This window comes from Lepidochelys olivacea, assembly GCF_965140295.1.
Source record: "Lepidochelys olivacea isolate rLepOli2 genome assembly, chromosome: 6".
Taxonomy (NCBI): Eukaryota; Metazoa; Chordata; order Testudines; family Cheloniidae; genus Lepidochelys; species Lepidochelys olivacea.
The window spans coordinates 37,030,311-37,054,936 of NC_140416.1; the positions used below are offsets into that span (position 1 = coordinate 37,030,311).

Sequence of the window (24,626 nt, forward strand, 5' to 3'; positions counted from 1 at the left end):
AATGGCAGAAGTGCTTAATGATTTCTTTGTTTCGCTTTTCACCAAGAAGGTTGGTGGCAATTGGACGCCTAACATAGTGAATGCCAGTGAAAATGAGGTAGGATCAGAGGCTAAAATAAGGAAAGGACAAGCTAAAAATTACTTAGACAAATTAGATGTCTTCAGTCACCAGGGTCTAATGAAATGCATCCTAGAATACTCAAGTTGCTGACTGAGGAGATATCTGAGCCATTAGCGATTATCTCTGAAAAGTCATGGAAGACGGGAGAGATTACAGAGGACTGAAAAAGGGAAAAAATAGTACCCATCTATAAAAAGGGAAATAAGGACAACCTAGAGAATTACAGACCAGTCAGCTTAACTTCTGTGCCTGGAAAGATAATGGAGCAAATAATTAAGCAATCAATTTGGAAACACCTAGAAGCTAATAAGGTGATAAATAACAGTCAGCATGTATTTTTCAAGAACAAATCGTGTCAGACCAACTTGATAGCTTTCTTTGTTAGGGTAACAAGCCTTGTGGATAGGGGAGAAGCAGTAGACATGGTATATCTTGACTTTTAGTAAAGCTTTTGATACTGTCCTGCATGACCTTCTCATAAACAAACTAGGGAAATGCAACCTAGAGGAAGCTACTGTAAGGTGGGTGCATCACTGGTTGGAAAACCATTCCCAGAGAGTAGTTATCAGTTGTTCACAGTCATGCTGGAAGGGCATAACGAGTGGGGTCCTTCAGGGATCAGTTCTGGGTCTGGTTCTATTCTATATCTTCATCAGTGATTTAGATAATGGCATAGAGAGCACAAAGTTTGAGGCCAATACCGAGCTGGGAGGGGTTGCAAGTGCTTTGTAGGATAGGATTATAATTCAAAATGATCTGGACAAACTGGAGGAATGGTCTGAAGTAAACAGGATGAAATTCAATAAGGACAAATGCAAAGTACTCCATTTAGGAAGGAACATTCAGTTGCACACATACAAAATGGGAAATGAGTGCTTAGGAAGGAATACTGCGAAAAGGGATCTGGGGGTCATAGTGGACTACAAGCTAAATATGAGTCAACAAAGTAACACTGTTACAAAAAAAGTGAACATCATTCTGGGATGTATTAGCAGGAGTATGGTAAGCAAGACACGAGAAGTAATTCTTCCAATCTACTCTGCGCTGATTAGGTCTCAGCTGGAGTATTGTGTCCAGTTCTGGATGCCACATTTCAGGAAAGATGTGGACAAATTGGAGAAAGTCCAAAGAAGAGCAACAAAAACGATTAAAGGTCTAGAAAACATGACCTATGAGGGAAGATTGAAAAAAATGGGTTTGTTTAGTCTGGAAAAGAATACTGAGAGGGGACATAACAGTTTTCAAGTTCATAAAAGGTTGTTGACAAGGAGGAGGGGAAAAATTGTTGTTCTTAACCTCTGAGGATAGGACAAGAAGCAATGGGCTTAAATTACAGCAAGGGAGGGTTAGGTTGGACATTAGGAAAAACTTCCTAACTATCAGGGTGGTTAAGCACTGAAATAAATTGCCTCGGGAGGTTGTAGAATCTCCATCGTTGGATATTTTTAAGAGCAGTTTAGACAAACATCTGTCAGGGATGGTATAGATCATACTTAGTCCTGCCATGAGTGCAGGGGACTGGACTAGATGACCTCGTGAGGTCTCTTCCAGTTCTATGACTGTTCCAGCAAAGATCCAAAACACACTGCCTTGAAAAAGGCTGAATCATCCCCAGACTTTCCATTACCAACCCCAGTACCTAAACTGGTGAACCAGACTGCAACATTGGTACCTCCCAAGCCAGCATCTTTAGTACCAGCATCATCGTATAGACTTGTACCTCCTTAAACATCCTCAGCACTGACATTGCTTACCAGGCAGCCCCATCTGGTATAGTCATAGATTCAGTTGGTACCACAGTAGTTTAGATACTTTAAAGACTTGTCTGTATCTGATGAGCCAGCATCTCCAGTACTAATGGATACCACATGACTGTCAGTACTGAGGTCTGCAAGATTGCCTAGACCCTTATCCCTCTCTAGCTCTCATGGTTCCCTGGTACCGTTGGCACCAGGTGAACAACCATCCTTACCTCCAATGTCTGCTTCCTCTCTTAATTATGCCGAAGTCTCTTCTTCAGACTCTCAGATCTATGAACAGGTATCTCCTACATACCACCATAGAGACATCTTTCCAGATACCTATACTGAGAAAGAAACTTCAAGAGCAAGACATTCTCATTCCCGCTGAGATGAGCAACACTCATGCTTCCCCCTCACCTTATAGCCTTCCTCAATTGCCATATTGGGACTCATGGACAGCCTACCATCAACAGTTTTCAAGAGCTCGTAGCTACTCTCTTGGGAATCATTGCAAAAGGCACTCTCCTGACCCATCTCTCCCTCCTCAACAGCCTCAACTTCATGAGTAGTCTTTTGAAGAGAAAAAGGCTAGGGTGGATAAGGAGGTGACACCAAAAACAAACATCTCCTCATCTTCTCCAGATAAGGCTGTGATGTCTCCTCCACCTTCTTATGCTGATGATTTTAAACAGCGTCAAGACCTGATGAAATAAATGGATTGCTGACTTACTACAGATCCCATTGGAGGAGGTCCGAGTTCATTCTTCCCTCTCTGCTGTTCTTAATTACCTGGTGGTTTTAAAGAAGTCAAGTCATTCTGTGGGTTCTGTCAGAGTTCATTAGGCAGCTATTTCATTCCCCTGTGCAAGGATAGTCAATCTTTGCTCATCCCACAACTGAAAGATTCATCAAGGGGTTGGATAAACTTTTTCTGCAAATTAGACAGCCTACTCTTGTATGGGAAGTTAACTTGGTCCTTAATGGTCTTATGAAACTTCCTTTTGAGCCATTAGCTAAGTGTTCTCTGATGTATTGATCTATGAAAACAACCTGTTTAGGTTATCACCTCTGCCTGTAGGATTGGGGAACTAGGTGCACTAAATGCCTGATCCTGCCTTTAAGATAAGACATTGTTATGCCATATCCCTAGTTCATATCTAAAATATCCAAGTCATTATTTTCTATTTGGACAGAACTAAACCATTCAGAAAGTTTTCCAGACTATTCATTTCAGTTGCAGACAGATCCAAAAGATCAGTTTTTATCCAAAGACTTTCAAAGTGAGTTTCCAGTTGTATTCCTGTTTGTTACCAGACTTCTAATATTCAGCTCCCTTCAAGAATAATAGCCCATTCAACAAGATCACAAGCTGCTTTCATGACACTTAATATAAATGTTCCCATTACTGAAATTTTAAAAGTAGAAACATGGGCATCGGTTAACATTTTCCCCAAACACTATGCTCTGATATATGCTTCTAGATCAGATGATGCTGTTGGCATAGCAGTCTTTCGTTGTTGGGTCCAGCTCCAAAGCCCCCTCTTCTTTCAGAGGCTACTGCTTAGAAATCACCTGAAGTGGAGCACTCACAGGGACCCTACTTGAAGGAGAAGTTATTCACCATGTGCAGTAATTGGAGTTCTTCAAATTGTGTGTCCTTATGGGTGCTATGCTACCTGCCCTCCATCCCCTGTGCTTCAGAGTTTCCTTAAAGAGACTTTGCAGTAGAGAAAGAACTCCTGGTAATCCGCCCATACAGCCCTATATATCCTCAATACGGGGCATGAGGAGTTGTAGGGTGTATGCGTGGGTTGAACGGGCACTGCTACTGAAAATCTCCGATCAAAGGTGTATGGAGTGCATGCACACCTGAAGTGGAGCACTGACAGGGGCCCACATCTCAAAGAACTTCAGTTACTGCACATGGAGAATAACCTCTTTTTTGGGGACTGAACTGGTTGGTTCTCTCAAAAGGAGAACCACTACATATTTTGCTACCTCACTAATAGCTTCTTCACTGACCGTCAAGGTTCTTTTTTTATTTCCAAGCCCCCTTTATCAGAATGTATTTCTGGCCAGACTACAATTCCTATGGTCCTCTTGGGAACTACACTTCCTAGGATTCCTTGGTTCTGGGCTGAAGTTAATGAAGGCTGTGCCTGGCTGATAGCCTCTTTTTAAAGGCCTGCACACATTATTACAGTGAAAATATGGGTAGAAGTATTCTGAACATAGTGTAGTCTAGAGAGTTAAGACTTGGGGAGGTTTTAGAGCATCAACAGTGAAGGCCAGAGGAAAATAAAGCATGGATGTGGATTTCAGCAGAGGTAGAGAAGATGCAGTGATATAATTGGGCAATATTGTGACAATGGTTGTAGGTTAATATACACACATATGGAGATGCAGGGGGGAAATATATTCTGGGCCACAAATTTACTCTGTCAAGAGAGACAGGGAGAACTGACATGAATTATTAACAATGTTGAAATATCTACGAAGATGACTGTTATCGTAAAAGTGGTGATTATAGTTAAAGACAAGACTAAGATGGTAGAAAAAAGTAGTGGTCCAAGAAATTAACTTTTTTGGACTCTGTACAGGAGGGTCTTGATGCAGAAAAAGAGCCATCCTCTGACGTGGTACAGTTAGATTATTGAGAGCAGAATCTTTGCAGGTGTCTCTGGTTTCCTGCTGCTGAGCTATGTAGGTAATCCAGGAGGAAGGAATAGTCCACAGTGGCCAATTCAGTGACCAGTGATGTCAAACCATATGACAGAGAAAGTGTAATGAGAAGTAAAAACAAGGAGGTTGTTGACCATAAGGAGGAGAGCAGTTTTCATGCTATATCCAGAGTAAAACACATATGAAGACAGGTCATGGGTATTATCTGAGATGGAATTGGAAAAATGAGAAGCCTATATTTCCAAGAACTTTGAGAAAGGCAAAGTTAAAGAATGGGCCGTATTAGTGAGACAGTCAAGGATTTTTTAAGAAATTGTAGAGAGGCAGATTTTATAGAATTGGAGCAGATGCTAGGGGAATGAGAATTGTTCACAATGTTTTAATGTAGTGAGAAAGAGTAGGAGCCATGTGTGTAAAAGTGTAAAGGAAGAGTGTAAAGGAAGTTACAGGAGGCAGTTTGCCTGAAATATCCAGGGTTGAATAAGGGGATGGATTAGCAAGAAAGGAGAAGGCAGCAATGGGGAAGTGTCTCGAGTCGGAGATATTAATAGTAGCAGTAGTAGTAGTATTACCATAGCACCTAGGAGCCCTAGTCATGTATCAGGACTATGTACAAAGTGTTATACAAACAGAGAATAAAAAGATGGTCCTTACCATAAAATGCTTATTATCTAAATGGTGGGAAATAGAAAACACTGACAAAATGATGCCTGCAGGCTCCATAGATTTGGTATGGGAAAGGCTGATAGAAAAAGATCTGAAGGGTGGGTGAAGAAGAAGGTTCCTGGTATAGAAGAATGAACAAAGATTACCAGGGAAATAAAAGAAGAGTAGAAATTAGATTTTGTAGCCAATAAAGGCACAATAAAGATGGGGGTTGGTATTTTAGTGGTTTATGTGGGTTGTTGAGACCACTGCTTTGTGGAAGTCAAACCATGAGCCAGTCTTGCTGACTCTGTTAGGAAGGTGGAATATAAGGAACTGTAGAGCATCTGATAAGGTTTCCAGATCTCTTAACAGATATTGAGATAACATACAATAATGCTTTTAAGAAACTAGCCACTGTGTTAGGGAGCCCACAACTGCTGGTGTGAAAAATAGTGGGAGTTTTGACAGGGAATAGGTTGGTTAAAGGCAGAGAGCAGCACAAGTAATTGGCAGAGAAGGGTCAGGTAGAGAGGCTTTAAGAGAACAAATCTAGTCAAAGACTATGTTGGGATTAAGGCGAGGAGAATGAAAAAAAAAAAGCTTTCAAAGGGGAAAGTGGTTGGAAAGGTAGTTCAGTCAGTGATGATGTCAAGTATCAGGGGGTAGCTGTGTTAGTCTGTATCCACAAAAATAACAGTCTTTAAGGTAAAAAGAAAAGGAGTACTTGTGGCACCTTAGAGACTAACCAATTTATTAGAGCATAAGCTTTCGTGAGCTACAGCTCACTTCATCAGATGCATATCGTGGAAACTGCAGCAGACTTTATATATACACAGAGAATATGAACCAATACCTCCTCCCACCCCACTGTCCTGCTGGTAATAGCTTATCTAAAGTGATCATCAGGTGGGCCATTTCCAGCACAAATCCAGGTTTTCTCACCCTCCACCCCCCCACACAAATTCACTCTCCTGCTGGTGATAGCCCATCCAAAGTGACAACTCTTTACACAATGTGCATGACAATCAAGTTGGGCTATTTCCTGCACAAATGCAGGTTTTCTCACATCCCCCCACCCCCATACACACACAAACTCACTCTCCTGCTGGTAATAGCTCATCCAAACTGACCACTCTTCAAGTTTAAATCCAAGTTAAACCAGAACATCTGGGGGGGGGGGTAGGAAAAAACAAGAGGAAACAGGCTACCTTGCATAATGACTTAGCCACTCCAAGTCTCTATTTAAGCCTAAATTAATAGTATCCAATTTGCAAATGAATTCCAATTCAGCAGTTTCTCGCTGGAGTCTGGATTTGAAGTTTTTTTGTTTTAAGATAGCGACCTTCATGTCTGTGATTGCGTGACCAGAGAGATTGAAGTGTTCTCTGACTGGTTTATGAATGTTATAATTCTTGACATCTGATTTGTGTCCATTTATTCTTTTACGTAGAGACTGTCCAGTTTGACCAATGTACATGGCAGAGGGGCATTGCTGGCACATGATGGCATATATCACATTGGTGGATGTGCAGGTGAACGAGCCTCTGATAGTGTGGCTGATGTTATTAGGCCCTGTGATGGTGTCCCCTGAATAGATATGTGGGCACAATTGCAACAAAGCCCGTTGCAATCACTTCAAATCTCTCTGGTCACGGATGGGCTATCACCAGCAGGAGAGTGAATTTGTGAGGGGGGGTGGAGGGTGAGAAAACCTGGATTTGTGCTGGAAATGGCCCACCTGATGATCACTTTAGATAAGCTATTACCAGCAGGACAGTGGGGTGGGAGGAGGTATTGGTTCATATTCTCTGTGTATATATAAAGTCTGCTGCAGTTTCCACGATATGCATCTGATGAAGTGAGCTGTAGCTCACGAAAGCTTATGCTCTAATAAATTGGTTAGTCTCTAAGGTGCCACAAGTACTCCTTTTCTTTTTGCGAATACAGACTAACACGGCTGTTACTCTGAAACCAGTCTTTAAGGTGCCACCGGACTCCTTGTTGTTTCAGTCAGTGAGTTACTTATCCCAAGTATATATAGACATTTAATTTGCAGTGTGCTTCTGAACAGGGAATAAAGCCCAATGTCCGATTATTACTGGGCTTTAAGAAATCCATATCATCAAATTTCCAACAAGGTCCTATTCAGAAATATTGGAAATTGTCAGTAAAATTAATGTAAAACTATTATAACTCTTGTAGTCCTCCGAATAAATGTTAAAGGCAGAGAACATGAATTGAAAAAAATATACAGGAAATCTGTTGAACTAAATACCCAAGTAAAACTTTTATGTAAGGAATCCTGATCAGACCGGAAAACAATAAGAAAAGTGTGAGAACTATTTGTCTGAGCAGCCTGAGAAATTGGATGTGCAGTTTCGTAGGAGGTGGATTATAAGTTTGAAAAAGATAGTAAAAGTATCTAGCAGCAGTTTTGGCTGCTTGGACATCAGCCAGCTGTCCTCTGTTCCTAAATCTGTTCAGGGTCAAGAATTGAGGGGGCCTGACCAATCCAGAGTCCATCTTGTAAAACTAGAGCCTGAAGCAAACACTTTAAAATAGGCTTGACACTTTCTAAAGGTTATAACGAGTAAATAAACCATCAAATTACTCCTCTTTTATTGTTATGATAGTGTTTTTGTAAAAACACTTAAATCCTTGTAGTCCTAAGGCATCTAATAAAAAATAAACACTTTAAAGGTTTTTTGTTCTTTGATAGCTTATTAAAGTTATATACAATATTTTCTTCCTTAATATAACAAAGTTGTTTTTTTAAACAGCTTCGGGAACTTCTTTAAATGGGAGAGCAACTTCTAAAAACTTTCAATCCACAATGAGTAAAAGACAGAGGAAGTCAAAGAGTTAATGTTGGCTAAGGTTTTTAATTGTTGGCAATTTCACATATGAACGTCTTTATCAGATAATTGTTACTCTCCCAGGCAATTTAATATGGTGGTAGCTTTACACCATTGTCATTGTATACACTGGTATATCTGATTGTTTCCAAATTATTTTTTGTAATATCTAGGACAGAAATCCAGACAAAGTTTGTGTAGGTTTGGGAAGAAATTAAAAAGCCCTATTGGTTCAGTGTTTTTTTTTTAGGCCATGAATTTATTAAAGCCTGTTTTGTTTTGTTTTGAAATCTAATTTTCAAACCTGTATTGAATGGTCTGTGTTTGTTTAGTTAAAATTAAAATGCTTAATATTAACATAATAGCTAAATATTAAGGTTTTTAACTAGCATTAGTAACAGTAAATTTTTCTGAGTTCTAACATTTTAAACCAAAATATATACTGAAATGTAGCTCCCATTGTTTGCTCATGCCCTCATTCACATTTAAAGTTCTTTAGTTACATATACATTTTGAAATTAAACAAATTGAAATGGAGTGTGTGTTGGATTAAGAATAGTCTGCAAAATATATTTTTTATAAAATAATTATCTTGTAATTTAAACTAAAGCTCATTGACTACATTCAGACAATTGTTAACAAGTGAGCTCTAGAAGCATAAATCCAGTTAACTGGAATGGACTTTCATGGGCAGAGAACTTGAGAGACTGGTTTATAGTACTTTATGCAAACCCTTTTTAAATGTTATGTACTTTTTCCTATATTTTCTTTTTCATCATAGCTAATTATGAAACTACTGTATAGGTGCCCAACCTTATTGCCATTTAAATCAGTGCTAGTTTTATCATTGATTTCAGTGGGTCCAGAATCAGTGTGAATTAATAGCTGTTTTCCCCCTTTTTATCAGTCTCCTTCTCATGTCTTAATTATTTGTTAGTCAACTGTCTATGGTTTTATAATGACGAACTATGAATTTTGGCTTTACTGAATGCATCAAAAGAAGAAGACGTAAAGAAAAAAGCTTTTGTTTAGACACAACTGTGTTTTTGTAATAGCTAGACTTGAGAAATTTAACTTTTTTATATATATATAATTTGGATGGATAATACTGATGTTTATTTTGAAGCATTTTTTCCAATTTTTATCAATTTTAAATTTTCACAGTTGCGGGAAAGTATGGGGTAGAGGTCAGACAAAAAGGTAAAGCTTTGTAACCATTAAAACACAAATTGTCAATGTCACATGTCAAAATATACTAAGTAAATATACTTAAATCAAACTAATAACTTATCATACAGCATTTTTCTTCCTTTGCCTATCTGTAAATTTTGATTACTGTTGATGGAAACACTATTTTTTTGGCGGTTTGTCTGTGTACAGTGAGATCAATGTTTACTTACATTTATCAACAAAAATCTAATCCTTTCCAAGCCTAGTAACATCCAAGGAAAGACAAAAAGTGTATAACAATCAAAATGGATATTTTAAATATATACTTTTAAAAATTAGCTGGAGTGTAGTGAAGGCTAGACAAAAGCATTTTTAGGGCTCAATCCTGCAAACATGTAAACTCTTTAGTGACTTTGCAAAATTTAATCACTTTAGTCCCACTGTAGTCAGAATCCAAATGGGGGCAAGAAACTGCTACTTGAGTGACCACTTATGTGAGTACAGTTACTTACTTATGTGAAAAAGAACGGGAGTACTTGTGGCACCTTAGAGACTAACAAATTTATTTGAGCATAAGCTTTCATGGGCTAAAACCCACTTCATCGGATGCATACTGTGGAAAATACAGTAGGAAGATATATATACACAGAGAACATGAAACAATGGGTGTTATCATACACACTATAACAAGAGTGATCAGTTAAGGTGAGCTATTACCAGCAGGAAAGAAAAAAAAAAATTTGTAGTGATAATCAAGATGGGCCATTTCCAGCAGTTTACAAGAACGTGTGAGGAACAGTAGGGGGGGAAATAAACATGGGGAAATAGTTTTACTTTGTGTAATCACACATCCACTCCCAGTCTTTATTCAAGCCTAATTTAATGATGTCCGGTTTGCAAATTAATTCCAATTCAGCAGTCTCTCGCTGGAGTCTGTTTTTGGAAGTTTTTTTGTTGTAATAGTTTTTTCTCTCTCCTGCTGGTAATAGCTCACCTTAATTGATCACTCTCATTATAGTGTGTATGATAACACGCATTGTTTCATGTTCTCTGTGTGTGTATATATATATATCTTCCGACTGTATTTTCCACTGCATGCATCCGATAAAATCTAAAAAAAAAGATTTTAGCCCACGAAAGCTTATGCTCAGATAAGTTTGTTAGTCTCTAAGGTGCCACAAGTACTCCTGTTCTTTTTTATGGATACAGACTAATGCGGCTGCTACTCTGAAACCTTACTTATGGGAGTGTTTGCAGGACTGAGCTCATAAATTGCAGATTTCTGTCTTCTACTGTTGTTCTCTGTATCTCACGCTCATTTAAAAACAATCATTATGCTATGTTAAAGAAGCAGTTGCTACCATTGCATCCTTAAAATTTGAGGGATTATGATAAATAAATTCATAATGATCAAGAGGACATTTTACTTGCAAAATCTTTACTTAGTATTTTCTACAAGAGTTTTGTTAATGATGTATCCTAGTTTTTTCTTTTCATTAATGTATAGTTTGGTAGTAGCACATGCTAATGGGCATTTGTAAATAAATTGTTTGAGACTTCTATAAGAAGTTATCAGGTATTCAAAATAATTGGCTTTTGCCACCAATGGGGGAGGATATGGGATGCTTTCTAATTCACTGTGTATAGATTAATATAAGAAAACTAATTTGTTGAAGTTAGAAAGTGTCACTCTCTCAGGGAGTACAGAGAAACCATTTTATTACCTTTTTAAATTTTGTGCTTGCCACTGAGATCTGTTGGAAGTTATGGCCATGTGCACAGAGGATCTGTGCTTCTGGAGTAGTTCCAGGGTTTTCTATCCCATCCCATAGCTTCCTGACTATGTGGCTATTGCCCTTGAAAACCTCTTTAGAAGGGGGTTCCCAGAAAAGGTTATTAGGATGTATCAAATTTACCGCAGATTTCCTACAGGGTTCATATAGTTCATATACTACAGCATACTTCTTTGGAGACTGGAAACATGAGGAAGAGAGTGTTATGGCAATGTCTGATCCTCTCACTCTGCATAGGAAGGGAGCATCCATGTGTGATACTGTATGGAATCCGTGGGACACTTTAGTATATTATGAATACCAATATTGTAAAATTGCAATGAGTTATGCCAGAAATGCCGTGTAAGGTATCTGCAAAAATGCTATAATTGGCCAAGTATAATAATCTTGTTTATATGTTTATATTTCCTTTGTATTGCAAGTTATAGATATGTATGGTATGTCAAGTTTTTCCAAACTTGTGCTGTGCATCTGGGTGACACTCCGAGACAGATTGGCATCAGCACTGCCTACCCTGCTTGATGGCCCATCAAGGGACATCAACTGTACAATGAACCCATTGAAAGGATCAGGGGCTACACCTTATGACTCAGCAAGGTGTGCTGGGCACAGAGGCGGATTTACAGTGAAACACAGGGTGCCCTGGCATGGGGTCCCCCAATGACAGGACCCAAGGCCGGGCAGCTGCAGGGGCAGAAGCTTGGTCCTGCCGGCTCCAGGGGTTCCTGCTGCAGGGCAGGCTCCGCCCACACCCACCAGCAGTCAAGCTCCCCCCTCCCCTGCCTCTTCCCTGCCTCCTCCCCTGAGCGTGCAGCCTTCCCGCCCCTCTCCCTCCCAGTGCTTCACCCGCTGCCAAACGGCTGTTTGCCAGCGCTCCTGGAGGGAGGGGGAGGAGTGGGGCTGCAGCAAGCTCGGGGAAGGAGGCAGAGAAGAGGTGGGAATGGGGTCTTGGGGAAGGGGGTGGAATCAGGGCAGGGCGGAGCAAAGGCGGGCCCCGCATTCCCCCTACACATACCCCACCCAGCCCCCTGCTGTGAGCCACTCAGGGCAGGGGGCTCGTGTGGGCCAGGGGGCTGGGAGAATTCCTATGACCCCAGGCCAGTCCCCCATCCCCCTGTCCTGACTCCTGCACCCACCTCTCACACTCCCACGACCACCGCCCTGACTCCTGCACCCCCCCACATCCCCAGCCCCACCCTGAGCACCAAATGGGAGTTCCTGCAACCCCCCACACACACTCCCACACCCCAGCCCTGAGCCCCCTCCTGCACTCTAACTCCTGGCCAGAATTTGCACCCCAACCCCCAGCCCACTCCTGCACCCTAACTTCCTCCCAGACCCTGTGCCCCCAGCCATGACTCCTGCACACCCTCACACATCCTCTGCCTTCCATGATTCCTGCATCCCCGCCCCCACAGCCCCAGCCCTGACTCCTGCACCCCTCTCCCACACTCCTAGCCATGACTCCTGCACCCCCTCACACACTCCAAGCCCCCTGCCCTCTCTAACTCCTGTAACCCCCTGCCCCCTTGCCCTCCCTGACTCCTGCACCCCCACCCCCACATCCCCACCTGCACCCATCGCACCAAACGGGAGCTGCCAGAGGTAAGCGCTCCACATTCCAACCTCCTGCCCCAGCCCTGAGCCCCCCTCCCTCACCCAAACTCCTGACCAGATCCTGCACCCCAACCCCCCAGCCTGCGCCTGCACCCTAACTCCCTCCCAGACCCTACACCCCCAGCCCTGAGCCCCCTCCCACACCCTAAGTCCTGGCCAGACCCTGGACCCAATGTTTTTTTAAATTTTTTTTTATAAAGTATTCTTATCCAAAGTGCTTTACAATAGTTAGCTAACGGTACAAACAATATTTGGAAAGATCATTAAGTGATCCACCAAGACCCACAGCGATTTTCAGGTGGTCTGTGGAAAAATAAGTTAGACCAGTGGTTCTGAAAGCCGGTCCGCCGCCCATTCAGGGAAAGCCCCTGGCGGGCCGGACCGGTTTGTTTACCTGCTGCGTCTGCAGGTTCGGCTGATCACGGCTCCCACTGGCTGCGGTTCGCCGCTCCAGGCCAATGGGGGCTGCGGGAAGGGTGGCCAGCACGTTCCTTGGCTCGCGCCACTTCCTGCAGCCCCCATTGGCCGGGAGCTGCGATCAGCTGAACCTGCGGACACGGCAGGTAAACATACCAGTCCGGCCTGCCAGGGGCTTTCCCTGATCAAGCAGCGGACCGGCTTTGAGAACCACTGAGTTAGACTACAAAAACAATCAAGGTACCTCACTTTATTTTCATTTACTTGCTATTACTTATAGGAGGAGGATGAAGAAAAAAAGAATGAAAAACGGGGGCAGGGGAGAGAATGTTCTTTTTCTTGGCTGAGTCCCAAGGAGGGCCCCCAAAGATGAAGCTGAGCACAGGGCCCCACTAACTCTAAACCTACCACTGGCTGGGCAAATTGTGTTTGGAACAAAGGAAATACAAGCTGCATGGCAAAAGACTATAAAAGGCAGCTGCATCTTCTCCATTTTTTTTTTTTTATTGCTGCTTCTTACCTCTGGAGTAACTTTTCTACAATGAAGCTCTGAACAAAGGACTGAATGACCCATCTGTGGATATGTTCCAGAGGGACTTTCAAGCCATCAAACTCACCAGTATGGCTAAGAACCTGATATATGGACTTTGAAATCTTTGTATGTATGTAGCTGCTTTATCATTTAACAACTTTCTTCTTGTTCTTTCTTTTTTCTTTATAATAAACCTTTAGTTTTAGGCACTAAAGGATTGGCTGGCAGCATGGTATTTTGGGTAAGATCCATGTCTATACTGACCTGGTAACATGGCTGGCCCTCAGAAGAACATTTTGTATATGTGAGCAGAGTTTCAAAATAACTTCTCACTATACTGGACCTAGGTGCTGATTGGAAGCCAGAGAACTTTTTTTTTGCTTCTAGATAACCAGTGTGGGGATCAGAAGAACAGTTTGTGACTGGCTGGAGAATTTAACTCCAGTATTACGTACCAGTCTTGGGAGTCTCTCTCTCCTTTTTGCAGCCTGCCTGACCTTGGCATTTCCAGTGAGGGCTACGCAGGGTCACATTGCATAGTTGGCAGGATCCACAGAACCAGATCATTTGGGTTTGGATCAGAACCCCATGCTATTCCAAACTTTGAAATTTTGATACTGAGTGTGTTAAAGGTTAAAGTTAGTCACAGTGAGCGATCCATAATCAAAACTGAAGCCCTGAGAGAGAGCCAGCACCTACAATATAAGAGAGAAATGGTGGAACTTCAAATGCAAGAGAAGCAGTTCTTGGCCTGGCTGGAGAAAGAAGCTGAAGAGAGAAGAAAAGCTGCCCAGGAATGCAAAAAGCTAGAACTGGAATGCAATAAGGGTGTCTGTGCAATTTTCTTTTTTTGCTTCTTGATAACCAGTGTGGGGATCAGAAGCACAGTTTGTGATTGTTTGGGGAGTTTAACTTCAGTGTTACCTACCAATCTTGGGAATATCTCTCTCCTTTTTGCAGTCTGCCCTGACCTTGGCATTTCCAGTGAGGGCTACCCCAAGCTCTCCGGGTCACACCATGCATGGGAGGTTTTCTCTAGCACAGTGGTTCTCAACCTTTCCAGACTACGGTACCCCTTTCAGGAACCTGATTTGTCTTGTGTACTCCAAGTTTCACCTCACTTAAAAACTACTAGCTTACAATATCAGGCATAAAAATACAAAAGTGTCACAGTACACTATTACTGAAAAATTGCTTACATTTTCATTCTGTCTGTATGAAATTTTAGTTTGTACAGACTTTGCTAGTACTTTTTATGTAGCCTGTTGTAAAACTAGGCAAATATCTAATGAGTTGATATACCCCTGGAGGACCTCTGCGTATCTCCAGGAGTACACATACCCCTGGTTGATAACCACTGCTCTAGCATATGAATCTTCACAGGATATTTCAGATCTATGAATCTATCAAGACAACAACAAATACTACTGCTGCTAAACTCATATATATTTTCTATCAAAAGATCTCAAAGAGTATGTATATCTATGAGAAATAATAGTAGAATAATAGTTCAAAGACTCTTTTGGGGGGGGGATAACAACAGCCATTAATCAAATATCATTGTTTCCAAAACAGCAGGGATTCAATATATACTACCCTCGATATGTTAATATACTATTGTAAATATATTGTTTAATTCAAAGACAATTTGCATGGAAAATACTACTGGTTTTACTAGGGTATTGCAAGTCAATAGAAACCCTCACCTAGACTGATCTCAGGAAAGTAATGTATTTTTAGACCTGCTTTAATTTAGGATTTCACCAGAGGCCTCCACAGATGTTTCTCTTGGAAGTTATCATAGTCTGCTGTCCCTGGAGAATATGCCCATTATTATCCCAACTGTTAGGGCTGATTTAGGTTGTGGCCATCACAGGACTACCTTTATTTTGTTAGAATGCAGATCTCAAATTTTTCTGGTATTCAGTGATAGGGTGTATTTTCACCTCTCTCAAACTGCCTTCTTATTCTCTTTATTTAATAAAAATAAGTAAATCTCTAGCCTTTATAGTTGTGAAGAAAACCTTGAAAACAAGCCCAAGAGCAAACATGCATTGATGTCTAAGTTTGTAGAGATCCTGAAATAGTTCTGAAGTGTGAACTGCCCCATTCATCTCAGTGGGTGTTAATTTAGATGCCTGATTATAATAGTTTAACTGCCAACATTATTAACTATTTCACTTCCTAGAAAGAAAAGAAGATCTATACAATTTAGTCTAAATGACAGTTCATTTTGGTATCCCTCATTCGTGGTCTTGGGAGAATATTATGGCTTACGTTTTTGTCCCCAATCAGGAAGGAGCCAAGCCTAAGAAACCTAGCAGGCCATCTAAAACCAACCAAGGAACAGCCAAGCTCAAGAAGCTCAGAGAGTGCATGTAGTTATATACTGAACATCTACACGATCTACTAAGAGCAGTGGCTCAGTGGCGAGAGCTTATTTTGTGTGCAGAGCTTGGAAAAACACCTCTATCTTTTTTCAGTTTGACTACTGCTAGAATGTATCCCACACAGAGGCTCAAATATAACAAGTGTAGCTATCCTTTTAAGAGGGGGATCTTATCTTATGGTATTCTCCTCATTAAGACAATGATCAATGGCAGAGAGAAGGCTTACCATTAACCTTTTGGTGCTTAGAACTACATTTCAACATAGCTCCTTAAGCATCTCTAAACATCTTCATGTCTTGGTCACGTGCAATACCAGGACACTAATGAGTAGTCTACCACAACATACAAGGTCACCAGTAAATGATCAGTTCTTGCTGGAAATCATGACCCTCTGCCAGTAGACAAAATTGTGGTTTTTTTCTTCTCTCTGAGCTTTATATTTGCAGGGGAAGTGCATGTGCATATTGACTTAGCAAAAGGGAGCTGATTTCAGTTAGGAAAAATACACTTTAATATTAAATATTTCAGGAGATCTCATATAACTTGGTGGCAACCATAATAAACTGTCAGCAAAGGTATCTTTTGCTACCACAGTAGTTGTTTGATCCTTAGGCAGATGCTTTTGTAAAAATTGGGGAATTGACATATATCTTCCCACCTCTGCCTATCTATTGTGAATTTTTTCCAGTCTATGAAGCAGGAAAAGGCAAAGATCATGTGTTAATTCCATTTTGGGCTAGATATCTGTGGCTACCAGGCCTTGCTTTAGGATAATCTTCCTGACTGCATGTCTAAATTTACTTTGTACACTTAATTGCCTTCTCTTTATCTTTTTTGTTCTCACTTGATTGGCACAAAAGCTTCTTGGTCCAAGATGTTGATAAATATTCCACCCTTCTTTCGAAGGTTTTGCTCAGCATCCTAACAAAGATTCTGTTTTGATTATCTCTTCCTGTAGCTAAGATACTTTCAGAAAGTATTGTTCAAGTATGGCCACAATAACAGAAATAACTGTTGGAAGGAAGCTTTCAATTTTATTTTGGAAGACGTCTTGAAGGAGCTGAAGTTTAACACTTTATGGGCAGAGACATTAACCATGTTTATCTGTAGCTAACCATTACTAAATCGATTCGTCAGACATTCATTACATGATGTTGTTTTAGTCTCATCTCAGTGTTGTGGGTTGGTCTCATCAGAGTATTTAGTCATAAAGGTTTTTCAAGCATGAGTTCAAGACAAGCCTATCTTGCTCTATTTCACTCTGACTCTCTCTCTCGGTTTGTGGTAGGATGATGAAGAGGATAGGTATGATAAGGGAAATGTTACTTACTGATAATTAAATTAATTGTTTTCCTAATTCCCAATCTTGCATCTTTTCCTGTCAACCCTTACTTATTTCATTCATGCTGTGATTTTTCTGACTGAAGAGAATGAACGTGTTTACTGTTTGTACCATGTGTATGTATATAGTCTTGGTTTAATGGTATTTTGACCTCCTTGCTTTTTGGTGGATAGAAACATACTATTCTACATATTGAACTGTAGCTGAAAAATAGAAGAGCAAAACAACACTAATTGTATTGGTATGTAACTTGTCTTTACTTATGGTTCTTATGTGTTTAAAATTATGGATAATTACCTTTTTATTTTTTAAAACTAGGATGCTGAAATTAATTATGAAGATCAAATTAATAAAATTATTATGGAGAAACAGGAACTTGAGTGGCAGAAGGTTAGTAATTTTTCTATAAGCCTGGTAGTTTTAGTATTTAGTTGTTAGCATTTCATTTAATGGGGTGTTAATGGTGTTCGGAATTAGATACAATTGAATGTTAATTTTTTTTAGCTTATAGTCATATCAGTATTAAAGCATGAGGGCAACTGGATCTGACAATGATCTTCCATACTGCTCATACTATTTTTGGCAATATGGTAGCTGTCCTCAGGTTTCTAAAAATGTGAAATTTCGTTTAAAATATCACAAAATTTGGTATGCTTGGAAGTTTTTGCTAAGAGAGATGTAGAACTTGAAATAATGGTTTTGTATCTCACAGATCAGGTGTCTTGACAGAACTATATAGGGGAGGTAATACAATAGCTGTCTGCACTATGCCTGGCTTTAGCAAGTGCTAATACTATCATGGTTTCAGGAACAACAAATTCACTCAATATTTTTTGGGGGGAAAATCCAAATGAAATTTATTTTCAGCAATAAGTTACATGTTTATACATGTACAGAAGTGATTTGGTAGCATTTACACTTCCAGGATGAAGCCTGAATAAAATGGGTTTAACATTCTTTTTAGGGTTAGGACTCATGAGGTTATATCAAGGATCTGGGTCCCATAAGTTCTACCACACAGAATTGGGGCTGAGAACTCTATCACTAATCAGTCACCCATGTAGTAGATCAGTCCTTTTACTACTTAGAGATATTTCTCCTTTTTATATTAAGGAGGTATTGACAGGTTACTTACAGTCTTTAATCTAATCCGTGAGCACCTTAATGAGGCCTCTTCTGTCTCGTATCTTCAGATATGTCATATTTATCTCCAAATTTGGGGTCAGGAAGGAATTTTCCCTGGGGTCAGATTGGTAGAGACATTGCGGGACTGGGGAGAGGGTTCACCTTCCTCTGTAGCATGGGTCGCTTTCAGGTTTAAACTAGTGTAAATTGTGAATTCTCTGTAACTTGAAGTCTTTAAACCATGATTTGAGGACTTCTGTAACTCAGACAGAGATTAGGGGGTCTATTTTAGGAGTGGGTGGGTGAGGTTCTGTGGCCTGCAGCATGCAGGAGGTCAGACTATATGAGCACGATGGTACCTATTGACCTTAAAGTCTGAGTATGAGAGCCTCTCACAGAATTTAGACAAAATGGCTGAGCTGTATGCGGTTTTCTATCCTTTCCATCATCTTGTCTTAAGGACCATGTATAAAATTCAAAGAATGCGTTTTGGAATCATTTTAAAAGAGTGAGTCTTTTTCAAGGGTTACAAGTAAATCATGTTGTTCAGGGATGGTGTCCCTAGCCTCTGTTTGCCAGAAGTTGGGAATGATGTGACAGGCTGGATCACTTGATGATTACCTGTTCTGTTCATCCCCTCTCAGGCACCTGGCATTGGTCACTGTTGGAAGACAGTATGCTGGGATAGATGGACCTTTGGTCTGACCCACTATGGCCGTTCTTATGTTTTATGAGCTTCTTTTCACCTCACAAAGAAAATCAACTGTTCATATTCTAAGTTACCACATTTCTTTACCTCCACAATTGAATGATCAAGGTCATAGTTGGATATAGGAATGGAAGAAAGATAAATGTGTTGTTAGCAACTTATGTACAATTTTATTTGATATTTATGGCACAATTGTTCTTATAGTATCTAACAATTCCTGTTAATAATCCCACACTGAAGCCTAGCTTCCAAAAGGACCATCTTTACAAAACTTAGTCACAGAAATTGCATAAGAAGGTGGTAGTCAGTGTGGTCTTGTGCACTGTGATGTGAAGATTATTAGTTTGGGTCCTGAGCTCAGTCCCTCTCTCACCTGTCGAGGGCTAAGAATACTGCAGAGATAGTTTCTATCCATCCTGGTTAGTTGTGCTATTGTTGTGTAACAGAAACACCATCACCTTTACTGTTTACATAAGCACACACTTTTCTCTGATGTGGAAAATCATATTATTCTAGCACATGAAATAATTTAAATTAAGTCAGTAACAATCTATTAAAATATAGTTTAAATCTTGCATTGCATAAAAAGAATACATAATTTGTTAGAAACAACCAAGAGAAGAAATATGTGATATATTGAAAATCCATCATAAATTTATTGTAGAGGCAGAAATAAAAAGTATTTTTGTGTGTATGGTATGCATTTAGTGATAAGAACAGTGGGGTATGAATTCAATAAAAAACAAGGAATAGAAGATAGTACAAAGAGCAATGCAGTCAAGTTTCTGTTGGAACCATAGAGCCAGTTTTTCATAACTGTATGCAAAAATGCATAATTTACTTCTGCAGTTGTTGATTATGCATAAAAATGTATAGTTAGACATTAAAGTGGTAGTTTGCACACACAATTTAATGATTTAATGTTCAGTTGTAGTAACCGTACATGCAGTACATTGTGCAATTGTGCACAAACAATTATGAAAACCTAATCCTTAACTTAATCCTTTTTTTTCACTTAACTTTTTCACTATCTTTAGTTTTAACTGTGTAAAGATATCAACAGTGTGTTTGGAGTTATTCAAGCCCTGTTTGCTTAAACTGTTTCTTCCTTAGAAGTTTTTTAGTTAGCAGAATTTATAATTTCTTTGAACTCCATAATTCATAACTACATAATTCAAAGCTTCATCCATACTCATTTCATTGAACACCTCCCTAGCTTTCCTAGTGAATCTGGTCAGCAGGACAGGCATATGCTATACCTTGGGATATGGTGAATTTCACATAATTGTTCACAGGTAGATAGAAATTCCTCTATATCTTCAGTATTTTTGTAAATGGGACAAATTCTTTCTCAGTTTTTGTTGTCACAAGGGGGTGGATTTCCAGGTTGTAGCTCTTCCAAGACTTGGAGCTGGAGTCTGGCAGATTCCTGTTGCATCTGGTGAGCCTTCTCCTCAGTAGCCAGCTGTTCCATATGCCTTAAATGGGCTTCTTTTTCCATATCAGCTTTCTTTTGCTTTTACTGCAATCGAAGATCTATCAGCTTTTGTTCATGTTCAAGTTGCTGCTGGTTTTTCACTGCAAGCATTTTCACTGGGTCTGCTTCCTGATCACTGACCAATAACAGATTTTTTCAGTTCTTGCTCTGGGGCTTTTTTCCTAAAAGTCAGCCCCCTCTGTAAGCATAATTCTTCAAGGGTTTTTCTGTCAAGATCTTCATACGATCCTTGCTCATTCACTGATTTTAATCCTTAAACTCCAATATCAAAATGAACTTTTGACAAGCGTGTGGTTCTGACTACAAAATCTCAAATAACCATAGGCTAAGGAATCATTCTTTTTGTTGAGTTCAAATTCCTTTTCCTGATTTTTGTTTTATGAATGGCTGTATATTTTTTTCAATATCCTTTTATGTGGTATGTATTGTGCATCAGAGTTTAGATAGCCCTAGAATTTACAAATTTTCATCTATCATATTATGAACAAATAAATATGTGGACTAATAAAATATATTACCTTTCTCCTACATAGTTTTTCTCCATATTCATAACAAATGGGTAATACCTTTCACCAGTGGAATTCAGAGGTGACCTAGAGTCGTTGATGCTGGGGACTTCAGGACTAAGCCTCACTCTTCACCGTGCGCTACCAGAAATTCTTCCTCTGGTGGGAGAGCAAGTTGGCACTTCTGTTCCTCCCAACTAATTTGTTTTACAACTTTATTTTTTATTCATTTTGTGTTCAGACAGAACTCAACATAGAAATGTCATTCATTGATGTAATCCTTTGGTAGGAAGGTAATAGTGGGTAGGCTCCCAGATAATCCCTTAAATTACAAAGCTTTTACTTTATGTAGAAGAACTTACATTTCTGCCTATTATTCTATTGTAATAGGCAACATTTTAAGTTAATATTATGTTTTCCCCTTTACTTCCCAAGCTGTGCAGCACAATGAGAAATTTTTTACCTGATAGTACTCTCTGCTAATAACTACTCTCTTTGTTTAATCCACTCTGGTAGTCTGGTAAATTATCAGAATACAATTTGTAACAAACTGAAAATTTTCTCTAAATGGGAGACATAAACATAAAATTCCCTTCAAATGAGCTAATACAGTTTCAAATTGTTGTCTTAATACTAATAATTTGTTGCTGGAGTATTTTTACAGCTTTGGAAGAACTTTTCTGGTGGCCTGCGGTAAGGAGTAAGGCTCCAGCAGCAACTCTGGACTGTCTCAAAATTCCACAGGTGAGGGGCATTATCTATTTGTTATGAATTAGGAGAGAAGCTGTTAGCAGAAAGAAAATTACCAGGAAAGACACTTCTCATTCAAGATCTTCAATTTTACATAAGTAATTTATTTTATTCATTTTTTTCTAGAACCTACTTAAGAAAGAATCAAAATGGCAATATTTTTTCTTAAAGTTCTCTATTACTGAAAGGGTATAGTAAGAGTCATGTTTAAAGCACATTATAATTTGACCTAATTTAAAGTATTTTCATTGAACAGGAAACTCTGCAGCATGAGACAGAAACTTTAAACAAACAACACAAAGAAGCCATGGCAGCTTTTAAAAAACAGGTAGGAAACTGAGACTCTTTAACTCTGATAATAATACTTTTACATATGGTGGTCAGAAAACCAAATTATCCAGTAGTATTAAAAACTTGTAATGCTGTGTATAAAATATTATGATACATCCCCACTAGAAAACATTAAGTCCTTTTTTGCTTTCAGACACACAAAACACACGTTTTAATTAATACTTCCTACAGCTATATCAGAGAGAGAGAGAGAGAGAATCTTTTTTTTCACAGAAATCTCACAAAGCTAAGAATTTGGCAAAGGTAAAATTATGATGATCAGGAAGAAATAGTCAACCTGGTCAAGTTCCTACCTGAAGAAAGATATCCCCTTCAAAAATATGTTCCAAAATATCATCCAGCCTTAAACATTAATGCAACCAGAGAAGCAAAAATAGGATTTATTTGGATCTAATTAAGTGTAAGTATAATATACTTTGGGCCAGATCCTCAGCTTTTCCAGAGCACTGCTTGACACACCTGGGAGTCCCCACCTGATCTGCCTTTGGAGGCTGCTGGTGGCTGAATTGCTTCCTGGTACAAGTTAGAGCTTCTCTAACTTGTGCTAATGAATAACTGCTCTATAAATGATGCTTCATTGGCTAGGATTGCTGAAGTGCATTGTGTTCTAGCCCTGCCCCTGACAACCTCCCAACCAAGAGGAACAGCAGCTGTTAAGGAGTCCCCTAAAGTAGGAAAATTTTCAGGTGCTGCCTTAAGGTAGCTTTAAGCACAGTTATGTTACTTGAACAGTGGGATTACTGACACTTAAAATTTCGTACGTGCTTAGGTACTTTATTGAATTGACCTGACCTAAGTGGCATTTTAATATAATGCACCAATATTTTTTTCTTCTTCCCTTTGAACCATGAAATACAATCCTTATATTTTCTTTTAAAGTTTATTTCCTCATTGCCACCATTTCAATGAATAAAGTATCTCAAAATAAGTGAGACAAGGAGGCTGAGCTAATTTCTTTTATTGGACCAACTTCTGTTGGTGGAAGAGACAAGCTTTCAAACTTCACAGAGCTCTTCCTGAGGTCTGGGGAAGGTAGACCAGACTGGCCAACCTAAGTACAAAGTTGGACAGATTGTTAAGCATATGGGGTTCACACATGTAGGATACCACTTAAAATGACGTGGACAATCAACACCTCTGCAATAGTGGGACAAAGGAGAGTAGTAGGCAGCAAGGTATGTTACAATTACAAATTATTGTAATGAGCCATAAAACCAGCATCTCTGAGTCCATGTTTTTTAGTGTCCAGCAGAGTTATGAATTTAAGTACCCAGGCTCATCTTTTGACAGTGTTGTGCAGGTTTCTTTTCAGGATGAGGACTGAGAGGTCTGATATGGAGACATTGTTTTGTGAAATGTGTTCATCCATGGGTGATAGGATGTTTTTGTCTTTTATAATTTTTCTGTGAGAGTTCATTTGAGACTCTAGTGATTGTCTGGGTTCCCCCACATAATAATTGTTAGGGTATTTAATGCACTGAATGAGGTACACCACATGCTGTGATAGGCAAATGTAGGATCTATTGATGATGAAAGGTGTGTTGTAGGGGGTATTGATCATTATAACAGTGGAGATACATCTGCATATTTTGGATTTGTTGTTCTGACAGGGTCTGATGCTGGTTTGGGTTGGTGGATCCTGGTTTGTGGGGACTTCTATAAGTGAAAAATAGTTAACAGAACACTACAGGTGAAGGTCTGGGCCAATGCAAGACATACATTTTTAGAAAAAAAGCAAATGGCAGGTACACAATTCTTTGAAGAAAATGAGATTCTTCTTCAAGTAGATGCAGCCGTGTATTGCACTTGGGTGTGCACGTGTGTGGTGCATTGAAGCTGGAGAATTTCACCTAGCAGTACTCATGGGGGGCAGTTCTCATGCCTTGTGGCCATAGCCCCTCTCCTGGCTCTATGACATGGCACCACCCTGACCACCCTCAGTTTCTTCTCACCACCTGTGGCTGGAATCTGACCTCTCGTGGTTTCACCTCTCAATCCCTTCTCAGTGCTGAGAGTTTTTCTCTGTGTAGTTGTTTAATTAGTACACTACTTTAGTGTTAGAAAGTAAGTTAGTATTGTTATTTGCCCAGAGTGATGCTTTCACCATGGTTCAAACACTGTCTGCCCTGAGGGGGTGTGTGATCCCCAGCAATGATCCTCACATGAAGTACTTGCTCCATTTGGACCAGGATCATGCCCAGGAGCAGTGTTTGATTTGTAAATCCTTCACTAAATAGACTCAGGTGGCTAGAGACCTTTTCCTGAAAGCAGCACCTCCTTGAGCAAGCCATGAGACCTGTTTCAGTACTGAGGTCCACGTTGGATCATTGGGCACCTTCAGACTTGGTGTAGGATGCTGCTCCATGTTCTGGGGCTGG

The 24,626-nt window shown here is 39.8% G+C and overlaps 1 protein-coding gene across 1 annotated transcript in view; it reads left to right on the forward strand.

The window, feature by feature from the left end:
* CCDC73 (coiled-coil domain containing 73) overlaps positions 1-24,626 on the forward strand; it is a 242,138-nt gene that overhangs the window by 118,493 nt on the left and 99,019 nt on the right. The window contains exons 9-10 of the mRNA XM_084629795.1: positions 17,628-17,699; positions 22,154-22,225. Coding sequence (XP_084485921.1) covers positions 17,628-17,699; positions 22,154-22,225 — 144 coding nt within the window. The remainder of the gene's footprint in view (positions 1-17,627; positions 17,700-22,153; positions 22,226-24,626) is intronic.